The sequence below is a fragment of the Trachemys scripta genome, chromosome 2 (assembly GCF_013100865.1).
Source record: "Trachemys scripta elegans isolate TJP31775 chromosome 2, CAS_Tse_1.0, whole genome shotgun sequence".
NCBI classification, from domain to species: domain Eukaryota; kingdom Metazoa; phylum Chordata; order Testudines; family Emydidae; genus Trachemys; species Trachemys scripta.
The window spans coordinates 180,477,991-180,491,087 of record NC_048299.1 but is presented as its reverse complement, the minus strand read 5'-3'; the positions used below and the strand labels follow the sequence as shown (position 1 = coordinate 180,491,087).

General features: G+C 40.4%; 1 protein-coding gene across 1 annotated transcript in view; it reads right to left on the bottom strand.

Annotated features, from left to right (window-relative positions):
• Positions 1 to 13,097, bottom strand: part of CARMIL1 (capping protein regulator and myosin 1 linker 1) — a gene marked incomplete in the record, with an annotated part of 248,761 nt that overhangs the window by 125,243 nt on the left and 110,421 nt on the right. The window contains 5 exon segments of the mRNA XM_034762444.1: positions 1,319 to 1,394; positions 8,532 to 8,605; positions 8,724 to 8,794; positions 9,138 to 9,235; positions 12,138 to 12,259. Of these exon segments, the coding sequence (XP_034618335.1) occupies positions 1,319 to 1,394; positions 8,532 to 8,605; positions 8,724 to 8,794; positions 9,138 to 9,235; positions 12,138 to 12,259 (441 nt within the window).

Below are 13,097 nucleotides of genomic sequence, written 5' to 3'. Positions count from 1 at the left end.
TAAGAAGCCAGGCCCACAGAGGAGAATAGGGACATGAGGCACCAGAACTTCAAATCCCATTAAATATTGTAGTGATGTGTCCATATCAAACTATTTGATCGTTAGTAGAAATAGTGCAGTCTTTGGGTGCTTGGGTGTGGTTTTTTTGGTTTTTGTTTGATTGTTTGTTTTTAGGAAGAAAAGTGGAAGTTTTCCACAGAAAGCAGACACTTTTTGTGATTTTTTTTTTTAAAACCAATTTTCCAACAAACAATTTTGATGGAAAATTTTTGATCAGCCCTAATACTGACCAAGCTTCTTTGAATAGCTTTAACAATATACTTCAGTTGAGACTTGCAATACTATACTATTTCAATTTCAGTCCTGAGTCTCTGAAGCAGAGACTACCAATTGTGCCACATTCTTTGGTGGTGGTTTTATGATATGTACTAGACCAAGATAACCCAACTCAATTCCACCTCACTTTAACGTCAGGATTTGAAACTAGGTCTCCAAAGAAGAAAGGAAAGTGCACTTTCTACATTTATTCTTAAGCCTCTTAAAGTTATTTTCAGATACCAAAGCTTTCAGTACATCACTAGCGATCAGGTTTTCATGTAATGTGACACTACTGAGGGGAAAGCTACAAGCAAATTTTTGAGGTCAATAAATTTGCACCAATTCAAATTTGGTCCTTCATTTTTATGATCCACAGACTCCAATTCTCGATATGAAGAAAGATTTTTGGGCAGGCTTGAAAAACAATAACTGCATCTGGGAGAATTAACCTTAACATTTTAAATAAAAAAGTTATTTTGATTTATTAAGTTTAAAGTCATCCAATAATCAGCCATTTTTAACAGCTTCTTCCAGTCTACCTTGCTGGCTAGGGGGAACAATGTAATTATCTTACAGGATTACATATTTATTATTAAATCTGACTGTCTTCACTCCAAGAAAGTGGATGCTTCTTTTCATCAGGATGTAATGCAGAGTGAGAGGAAAGACTACTTTCAATAGTGCAGGAGCAGTGCAAACACAATCCAAATATTCCCCACCCCCCAAAATGGTTTCTTGTTTAGTCATACAATACTGCTGAAAACAGCTAAAAATAAGCAATAAAGTATTTTGTGGCATCACTATATCAAATAAACTTTGTAAACTTTATTAACTAAATGTTATTGCAAGTTGATTTTTAGAAAAAAATATTTTCCGGCAGACTTGAGCCTACTCAGCTTTCCATTGATAAATAAATGCATCTTTCTGAGAACGGTTACAGTGTGCTATAAAATACAGCAAAACCAGATAACACTAGATGCACCTTCATTTTATTACTTACTAATTTCAGATCCTTAGAGGACAGCTTTGTAAACCACTGATTGTATTCCAAGGCAGCAACTATAGGTATTAAGTCTCTAGAAAAAGAAAAATGTTTTTAAACACTGTTCACACTTATTGTCAAGTTGGTCAGCTGAACACTTATTCTTATATACTTAATTTACTTTGACTCTTTCTTAACAGTCAATTATCAGGATTTTAGAAAGCTCTGCATTCTAAAAATACAAATAGTGGAGAGGGGAAATCAATTGGATTTGGTATGACTTGCCTTAATTTTAATATGAATTTTTTGACTGGTCAAATAATATCCATATGAATATTTAAACAGGAAATTGTCTGAGCTGACATCCCTAGTCCTACCATTACTTTTTCTTCAGCCTGTGACATATTTAAGCTTCTTAATCACCATTAATTATAGTTGAGCATGATACTAAAAGCTTTTTGGCAGCCTGATGATTTAATATAAATCTGTGACTGACTAATTCTAGTCAACATCTCCTTGTTTCTTCTCTCAAGTCATATCCCCCAAGGAAACAGGGGCCGTGCAAAAGGATAATGTAACGTTCAGCACAAACCCTCTCCTAATTGTAAAAGGGATTTCACAAATGAAATTCTAAATGATTCCTGTTCCCTTATTCCAAGATTCTTAATTTGATCTGCTCTCCTTCTGTTAGTTTCTCCACAAATAAACACTGATAAAGGCATGCTGTTAAAAACCTTTGCATGCAACCCCGGAGCAGAGTAACATATCAAATATTATCACAGCATTTAGTATGCTACATACTAATACTCAACAGTCAGATAATCTTCCCCTCCTCCACATTAATACATATGGGGGGGACACACAAACTCACACACACAAATCACTCTATAAACTCTTGTCTTGCCCAGTAGAAACTAGGACATACAGTAGAACCTCACAGTTACAAACACCTCAGTAATGAAGGTTGTTCATAACTCTGAAATGTTTGCAAATCTGAAGAAAATGTTATGATTGTTCTTTCAAAACCTTACTTTAAATGAAACAGGCCCAGAAACAGTTTAACTTGTAAAAAGTTTAACTTTTTAACTTTTTTGTACTCCGGGCCGGTTCTAGGTTTTTTGTCGCCCCCAGCCCTGGGCTTCCCCACCACCTGCATCCCCTGCCGCCCCAGCACTGGGCTCCCGCCCACCAGTGCTGACTCTGCCTGCTCCCCCCTCGCCTCCATCCGGTCTGGCGTTGGCAGGGTCGGGGTAAGCAGCGGTGCTCCCGGGCTACGCCTCAGCCCAGGGTCCCTCCAGCCAGGGCTCCTGCCTCCAAGACCGGCTGAGACCCGGGGGACCGCTCCGGCAGGGGGCTAAGGAGCCGGGGCAGGGTAGCCCCAGAGGAAGCAGAGCCCTGGAGAGCGCAACGCGGGCCCCGCACGGCAGCGCCCGCCCTCTATGGCCCCGCTGCTGCTGCTGCTTCTGGCCGCCCTGCCGCAGTCCCTGGACGGCTTGGGCTGCTTCGCTCAGCCCCGGCTGCGGTGCTGGGGGGCGGCCGCCCTACGGCATCTGCAGGCAGCTCTGTGTGTCCTGAGGGGCGGCCCCTGCCTGAATGTCCCCCCGCTTGGAGCCTGCCTGGCCCAGTGTGGGTGCTGATCCCTCATGACGTGAACCTCAGTGGCCCCAGGGCACGATGCACTGCTGCAGCCAGGGCCGGCTCTAGGCTTTTGCCGCCTGAAGCAAAAACAGAAAAACAAAAACAAAAAAGATGGCCAGAATGCCGCCCTTGAAAATGTGGCGCCCCAAGCACGTGTTTGGTTTGCTGGTGCCTAGAGCCAGCCCTGTTTGTAGTAGTAGTTTACTACTAATACAGTATTTTACTGCATTTGCCTCTTTTTTTTTTTTAGTCTCTGCTACCGCCTGATTGCGTACTTCTGGTTCCAAATGAGGTGTCTGGTTGGCCAGGCAGTTCAAAACTCTGGTATTCGTAACTCTGAGGTTCTACTGTAGCTATTGTATATGTAAATATTCTAAATCTACCTAGTGCTAGTGCAAACTGAACTTCAATCTTCATGGGGCACAATCTGTAAATATTAGCTTTTTTGACTGTTCTTTCCCAAGCTTTCGATCCAGGAGCATGCACTGGGCAGGCATCTTCTCTGTACACACAGCTCCTCTTTCCTTTATTTTCTCCCCATTTACCTGTTTTATTTCAATCATTTTTGGTGGGGATATTAAAAAAGTGGAGACTCAGATGCACCTGTGATTCTAATGAATGTTTCAGACAAACACTGACTAGACTATATTCTTTCAGGAACTGTGGCTTTCTATATTCTGAAATATCAAGTCATCTCTAACGCAATAAGAGAATGACGATGTGCAGCAAAATAATGTTGTACACCAACTGTAAAGCTAATATACAAGAAGGTTATTTGTATAGTCTAGTTTAGATATAGAAATATGGTACACCACAAGGAATGGGCCTATCGCCCATGTTGTTCAATATATACATGAAGCCTCTTGGTAAATTCATTTCCAAACATATAGTACAGTATCATCGGCATGATGATAATGATAATACAGAAGGATTTATCTCTTGTCCAACAGCTTCTGCAATTTTGGTCTCAGCTGTGAAGTAGTATTTGAATATTGCTAGATGTATAAATCAGGACTATTTCACCTTCAAGCCTGGAAAAACAGAAGTCTTGCTTTTGAGTAGAGGTCATCTATACAAAACAAGCTTGTTTCTCCTGTGTGACTCCACTTGATGGGATTAGTATGAAGGTAATGAATCAGGTTAAGAACCTTGGTGTCTCTTTTGTCATTTCCTTGGCCTTGGAAAACTAGGCATGGGACATGGTACAAACGCAGATTTATTTTTCTGTTGTGCAATTTGTCTCAGGTACACATATTTATACCATAATGACCTCGCAACAGTAATATATGAACTTTGTGGTCAGAAGAGCAACTGTTGCAATTCCTTCTTTGCAAGGTTTTCAGTAGTGCTGCTCCATCAAACAGCTACAACTTATTCAACATGATTGCTCACTCATTTGAGCTATCGTGATCCTAAAAAAATCCGTTTTTAAAAATATTGTCCGTCTATAAAGCGACGGATGACTCTAAACTGACACTGCTGATTTATAAATCCTTAATTCCTGCCCCTAATTATATTCAAGACCTACTCCTATCAACTGATATGACTGGTATCAGTATCTGCGCTCACACATCTCAGCTGTTTAGGGATCCCATCTTCCCACCCATCATGCGTGAAGATGGCAAGACAACTACTTTCTACTGTGTAGAACTTGCTCCCCATGGAAATCTACCTAATTTCATCCTTCACATTTTCGATGAACCTTAGGGTATTTTTGTTTAATTGTATTTGAAAAGGTGCTTCTGAATGCTGTCAGCCCTACGTCTATTACTTTACCTCACCTCATTTCCAATCCCTTCCTTTCCTGTTCTTAATTCTCTTCTCCCCCTCACTCATTCTTGAGATTTTGATTTAAAAAAATATTTTATAATATTTTTATTACATTTTGTTTTGATTACATTGTGTATGCTGTACAGTGACATCAGTGCTTTTGCTGGGAAATGAGAACGAATGCTAAATAAAATGATTAATTATTGATCATTTCCAAAAATAGAGATTTTCCACAACTTTTCAACACTAATTTATATTTAGTTATTTATATTTACAAGTTAGTGTGTTAACTACTTCGCTATTGAAAAATAAAAGGTTATTTACAAAAAGAATACTGTATACAATACAAAAGCATTAAAGGAAATGCAGAAAATCTCAGTAAGTCTCAACAATGCCAAGCTTTGCCACCGCATTCATGTTTTTCAACACCTTTGTCCCCGGTGTGTTTAAAGGTGGTGAGAAATCTAAATACTGAAATATTTTTAAAACAAAGAACACAAGTTTCCAATTGAAGGTTGCTCACACTTTCCCCAGACAATTCATAGATTTATGGGAAGTTCAAGCATACTAAAATATATGCTTCCCAAGTGAATATTCTGCTGCTAAGCTAAGCAAGCTCTTTGCACTTTATTTTATTTTTTTTGGGTAGGTTAAACAATTTTCTGGTTCACAGCACAATACACCTTCGAATAAAACGTAAGAAGGAGTATTCCCATGTGGCGAACTCTGTTATACAGTGCTACTGTGTTAAACAACCTTGGTTCCCAAACTCTTATCTATAATTCATGAAATTTTATGCTGACCTCTAGCAGAAATGTGCACCTGCAAAACAGGTTTAACAGAAATATTTTACATTTCAGGAAAAATATAAGCATTTGTGCAGTGCATGGAATGCATGGTAATAACATTGAGGTAGGGTCACCACTTTATTTCCTATCACCATGACATATCACTGTACTGTTACCTCACAAGACAGGGTGCTGAGCTACAATAGTTTTCATAGCATTTTAGTGAACCTGAAAGTCTGGTCTGAAGAATGTATGATAGTATTGTAAAAATCAAGACTCTCACTAACGTTGGTAAATGAATATTATTGTTGCTTATTCATAGCACCTGCAGTGTTCTAGACACATTACAAAACACATACAAATATACTTTTTGCTCTGAAAATCTTATCGGGTCAGACTGGGATCTCAGATTTCATAACTAATATCTTTAATTGAGACTATAAGATCTTGGCTTCCCAATAGTTTGTACCAGCATTTTAGCAGGTGTCCACACACAAATTCTCTCTTATCTAATTTCCAAATCTTGGGATGCTGCAGTGGTCTTGTCCTGTCATCACAAAAGGCTTTGTGACTTGTCAATGTCCCTTAATAACTATTGGATCTTTGATCTGGAGCAGTAATCGGCCATCTGCTAGAAATTATCATCATCTTAAAATGATATTCTGATTCCCTAGCTATTAATCTTTGGACCACAAAACTCAATGTTGCATTCTCTGGTGCATCTTCTGCAACACAACTGCATGTGCTCCAATAAGTCTGTTAATCAATTCTTTTCAGATCTTAGGTCGCCTGGCATCCAAACCAGCTGATTTGTACCATACATGCTTCAGTTTTTCAAGTACTACTTTTATCTGCTCATCAATAGATAATACTTTTACAGCATCTTCCTTACTTACTAATGGTTCAAACTTCTTTTCCATATAAGTAAGGAAGCCATTTTTAAATAATTTTTTCATAACCTCATCTCATTTACTGATGAACCCCGACATTCTCTCCGGTATTTTTCACCAGCAATACATTTTAAACTATTATGCTTCTTTGCCTGTTTGGCTTGTATGGAATGATTCTGCTTTTTTGCTGTCCTTATCTTGCCTCAGGAAACCTTGACTGAATATTCTTATTTGCCTGCCTCTTGCTTTTCCCTTTTCCATTATAAGATTTTAAACCTCAGCTTTCTGGCAGATTCTTATTTCTTTCATGCTTCTTTCAGAGAAACTGCAGTCTGCCACACCTTAATTATAGTGTCTCAATGTTTCCCTGTTTTCTTCCAGACCGGTGGAATTTAAATTAAATATTTCTTCCCACTGCATCTTACATACTACATGTATTCAAAATTAGCTTTCCTGAAAACCACTGTCCTTATACTGCTGCATTCAGTGAACCAAATTTCATACTTAGCAGAACTCAAGCAGTTCATATTCACTGTTTCCAAGCTCCCCAATTATTCTCAATTAGAAAAAAAAACCAAAAAACTATCAGTGAGCACATCCAGGATGACTTCCATTCCAGCTGGAGTCTCTACTTTCTGAACAACAGGTAATTTCTAAATTTTCTGCAGACTGTTGGCAAAACTAATTTCCCCTACTCTACGCACAAGGGGAAGGAGACTCTGCAGGAGCAAAGGCAACACAGTTTGACTCTTCACTTTATTTAGGAGATGTAGAAAGGAACCTTCAAGTTGTCGTGCCTCAGACAGAAAAATATCTATTGGCTAATTTCATGAGTAAGTCAAATTTTAAAAAGGTGAACTCAGATGGAAAAAAACACAGACAAACTCACTGCACTGCCCTTGTGGAAAAAATATAAGTAAGTAAGTACGCTCCAATATGAAGTATGCTCTGCATGGCTTTTGTGCTGATGGGGAAGAACGGCTTTGTAGACGCTAAACTGAGGGGGTAAAACCACTCCATCAGGCAACCCCCAATTGACAGCTCTCAGACTATCTCCATTTTACATGGGAAAGGATCAACCCTTTAGGAAGGACTAGTTAAGATGAAAGGAGAAAATTATGACTTTCAGAGTATTATTATTACTCCTGGGAGAATTCTGTGCCACTGGGTACATGCAGAATTCATGTCCTCTGCAGATTTTTTTTTCTCTGCAGAAAATACATTCTGCTGGAGAGCGCTGCAGTTATGCCTTTCGCCCACCAGGGGCTGCTGTGGTGTCAGACGGAGGGCAGTCAGCTCACCAGCTGGAGCAGCCAGCAGTTCATAGGAAGGAGGAGAAGGTGCATTCCTCACAGCACCCTACCCACAGGCATGGGACATGGGGGGGGGGGCAGACAGAGCAGGGGACATGGGGCTGCAGGGTGGGGGTCACACAGGCTGGGATTCAGAAGAGCTAGTGGGGGAGGGGGACAGACTGGGGCAAGGACTGAATGGGAGTGGGGATGCAGAGCCACATGGGGACTCGGGGGGTGGCTGAATGGGGGTGCAGGGACACATGGGGATGGGGGAAGGGGGTGCAGGGACACATGGGACGGCGCAGATGGGCCTGACTGAATGGGAAAGGCTAGGAGTCAGTCAGGGTCTGCATGGGGGAGACTTCCTAATGACCCCTTCCTCCTTCAGCCCCCCAAAAATCCACTGTTCCATGCTTTTCCCACCCACACCCAACACTACTCCAAGTTCACTCCCATGCTCCTTCCCAGCAATTATGTCCCTCTCCTTCAGCTCCTCCATTGCTCCTGACTCCCCTAAGCCTTTGCACTGTTTCTGAGGGATGCGGGAAATCCGTTTCTGTATTGTAGTTTAAATGAATTATTACTCAAAGTTCTGTATTAATATGCTTAGTAAGGAATCTATTTGTCAAAAAACATTTCCTGAATCTTTTTTGTTTTCTGTATTATTACAGACATACTTGCTGACAGGTATTTTGAAAAAAATTACCAAAATAATTGAAACCAGCATGATTATATTGTATTATTCTGACAAATAAAATATGCAGAATTTTATAATATTGGGTACAGAATTTTTAATTTTTTGATGCAAAATTCCCCCAGAAGTATATTATACTTATTGAACATTGTTCACCTGTGGTCAAGATGGCTGAAGTCTTGCAAATTCAACTCCCTAGTATCTTGGGTCAGATAGATTGTATCCACATCCTGTTGTAAATGCACAAAAACACATCTTAGGAAAACTTTTTCTTAGTTTCACAGTCTGCAGCTTCTCATTTTTTGTATAGTTAGCTGAAATAAACCTCAGTGTGAGAGACATACTTACCCACTGTACCTCTTCCCTATATGGAAATCCAAGCCAGTCACAAACACATGCATACATTTGTGAAAATCCCCCTGGAAACAATATAAAAGAACACTTTTCACTACAGCAAATAACAAAAACAGGATGCACAATGTTTCAAAACTCACCCTCATTCCCTCTCAGAAACCTATCCATTATACTGCAGGCAGAAGCTGAAACAGACCAAGACTATAGTATGTTGTCTATCACATACGGCAGGTTGCAATGAAGCTTTAAAAATAGCATCTTCATCCACCAATCAGGAGTCCACTCTGCGCTAATTACACCTTAAAACTAAATTACACCTTTACTAGGTTCTGACAGAAATAGAATTGAACTTCCTGACGCTGATGATTCCAACTTTTTTACATTTCAGCTTTAAAATTTCATTCTTACCACAAGGTCCCAGTTCTGTTACAGTCTGGCTATCCCACAGCGCCTGGAGATTAGCCAGTCTTTCTGAGGGCTCCATAGTTACTTTTTTCATGATTCTCCTACATGCAAGAGGGAAGACATGCTTGATTTTAAAAAGTTTGTACATGTGTATCCACATATATATCACACACACAAATCTTACATGGGTTTTAAATATAATCTTATGTATTTGTCATATGTTTGTGCACATAAAGGAAAATATTAGCATCTTTAATACACCTCAAGTCTATTCCTCAAACCCAAATGTAAAGCTGCAGAAACAGTAAAGTCAGGTCTGCACTACAGACTTATATCAGTGTCACTATGTCACTCAGGGGTGTGAAAAATCCACACCCCTAGCGACCGTTATACCGACCTAACCCCTGGTGTAGACAGCGCTGTCGGTGGGAGAGCTTCTTTCATCGACACAGCTACTGCCTCTTCTGGAGATGGATTAACTAAGCTGGGGGGAGACGCTGTCCTGTTGGCGAGGGAGCATCTTCACTTAAGCACTGCAGCTGCGCTGATGCAGCATTTTAAGTGTAGACCTGCCCTAAGTATTTATTTTTCCCTTCTCCCGTCCAGTGAGCTAATCCCAGGACTCCTGGAGTGATCTATCCCATTTCCCTCACACTAGCAAGGGCAAACGACACAAAGCCATGGCTCACTGAAGCAACGTAGCCTCATGGCATCTGTCCACTAATTCAAGGCCCCCAAAACAACAGGGCTACCATGTTCGACTATATAATCATTACCACCTGAGACCATGCTGCAACTGTGTCTTTTTTTAGACACAGTCTTCAACTGTAGTTCTTATCATGCATAGCCCTTCCGACACCAAAGACTCAATTATTCCTATTCTGTACCTGGCTCATCTCTTGCTCCCATTATTTTACATCACCAATGAGAGTAATGGCCATACTTCCAATGCTGCTGTTTCTACAGAGCCACATGTGAAAGTTTCTGCTGAAATATTAAATACTGTGCCAAAGAGCACGAGGACTCCTGAAGGGCTACATGTACTCAGGGGATCACACTTTGGCTACCTTGGTTATAACCTCTATATTCAAATAGTTTTCTTTCCTCTCCAAAAAAATTAGCCCTTTGCCTTTATTCTGAAGAAATAATATCATGTTCGTCTGAGGGGAAGAACAGATGTGTATCTTCCCTCTCTTCAGTAAAACTCTAGAATAAGTTGGCAACAGGTGCTAATGGCGTGATGCATCAATTGCTTTCCCCTACAGACCTACGAATGTCAACTTCCTTGGCATATAGGGTATGTGGTTACAAAGCCCTTTGGATGGATTCTGGTCTGACCTCAGTTTTACAACAGCAAATATTCATTGACTTGACTTTGAGAGTCTGTTGACTGACACCAGTTTGACAGCAGAATCACACCTGGCTTTCCTCCCCTCCTCCCCTCTGAACCAAGATCTCTGTATAGTTTCACAAAATGCTGCAGCAAATGTCACCAAGGCAGCCCAAGAGAAAAAGGTACAAAGTCCAAACTAATTAAATAAAATGTTGAGAGATATGCAGCTTTGAAGTCCCCTTCCTTCCATTCCCTTTCTCCATTTTGGATACAGTATCTCTAGCTGTTCCTGCCAAAAAATTGCCTTATTATGAGCCTGAAGAAGGATTTTAGTCTCCATCATGATAAACAGTAGTGATGCCTTAGAGATTTAAAATAAGAAAGGAAGAAAAAAGTACCAGTTTAAATTTAGTGACTATTTCCTACTCAACCTACAGGAAAGTTGAGTAACACAGGATGCAAAGTGGAGAGAAAACAATAAATGACTTCTGCTGTGTCATTTACACTTTTCCGGAGTGTGAGTACACCTCTACCCCGATATAATACGACCCGATATAACATGAATTCGGATATAACGCAGTAAAGCGGCGCTCCAGGGGGGCGGGGCTGCATGCTCCGGTGGATCAAAGCAAGTTCGATATAACGCGGTTTCACCTATAACGCAGTAAGATTTTTTGGCTCCCGAGGACAGCGTTATATCGGGGTAGAGGTGTATTAAAACTACTTGTGAAAGTGTTTGTCAAGAGGAAAACTATATTTTATAGGGAATATATATATGTTTGTTGTTTAAACTCTTAGAAAATTAGGAGTAGTAGAACAGAGAGTAGCAGAGTGATAAGATCTGGGAGGCACCAACTAAAATGGGGCAGGGAGAAAGACAAGGAACCAAGTGAGAACAAAGTGAAGAAAATAAAAGAAAAACTATTTAGCATTGATGTAGGATGAAAGAATGTAGGAAAGGAGCATGGCAGAGATAGGAGAAAGGAAACAGAAGGTAGGAATGATTGGGAAAGATGAAATACTGAAGCAGAGTAGAAAATACAGACAAATTTCTGAGGACAAGTGAGAACGACAGCAGTACAGTTGTTTTGCTGAAGGTATATGATTTAACAACTGGGCTCCCAACTGTTGACGTTTGAAAAATGATGAATGTCATAGTCCTCCCTCCACTCCCTATTTGGCTTTTAGCCACGGATAAGAGCCTGGAAAGAACTAGCCAACATCACAGTTGTTTAGGGACAACCATTAGTGAAAAGAAGTTACTGAAAACAAAGGGCTGGACCCTCAAATGTGCCAAAGATCTGTGAAGTGAGGAGGCAAAAAAAGGTGACCTTAAGGCACCATTAGGCCCTCTTCCAATCCCTGGAACTGGAGAGATGAGTCTGGCACCCAGTCTCTCAAATGGCTGTTAGGTCACTGGGAATCTCCAAAATACAGCATGCTCCAGGCATGCCTGCCTCTACGCAGACTTCACACTAGTTAAGGATTCTTCCGTATTACTACAAAGGAGCTCAAGTGAGGGTCAGGCCCTGGCCCAAAATGTTTCTTACATCTAAGGTATGTTCCTAATGAAAGGTGAGGACCAGAGGGCAGGGAACAGTGGCTAGTCAGCCTACCTGAATGATCTGGTGAGCTATATGCATTACAGGTGTCCAAAAATGAGTACCTACACTGGAGACAGACCAGGGAATATTTTCCTGAGGCACGTTCCAATGTGTGCCATCACTTCATTCACATCTTCTGATGAAGCCATCTTCATGGAAATGCTGCATTTCTCTGTTTCAACAATCAGCTACATAAAATATAGATCAGAAAAAAATATAAGCATTGTAGAATTAATTTCCAGTTAAAGAAATCTTTTGAATAATAATGGTTGAATGTTAAACATATGCTTATATACACATTGATTATTACAATGATGTGACAAATGCTCCAAGTAAGAACTACTCTCCAATACAGGAAGGAAGTTTATATTCGAAGTTTTCTTTTTCTTTAAGCCAAATGTCTTCCACCATCACAACATGAAAGTTTTAAAATGACCTGATCTCAACTGACAAGTTTCAGAGTGGTAACCATGTTAGTCTGTATCCGCAAAAAGAACAGGAGTGCTTGTGGCACCTTAGAGACTAACAAATTTATTTGAGCATAAACTTTTGTGGGCTAAAACCCACTTCATCGAATGCATGCAGTGGAAAATACAGTAGATAGATAGATAGATAGATAGATACACACACACACACACACACACAGAGAACATGAAACAATGGGTGTTACCCACTATAACGAGTGTGATCAGTTAAGGTGAGCTATTACCAGCAGGAGGGAAAAAAAAACTTTTTGTAGTGGTAATCAAAATGGCCCATTTCCAGCAGTTGACAAGAAGGTGTGAGGAACAGTAGGGGGGAAAAATAAACATGGGGAAATAGTCTTACCTTTCCAGCACATCATCAAGGATCTATAACCTATACTGAAGGATGATCCATCACTCTCACAGATCTTTGGAAACAGGCCAGTCCTTGCTTACAGATAGCCCCCCAACCTGAAGCAAATACTCACTAACAACCACACACCTCACAACAAAAACACTAACCCAGGCACCTATCCTTGCAACAAAGCCCGTTGCCAACTCT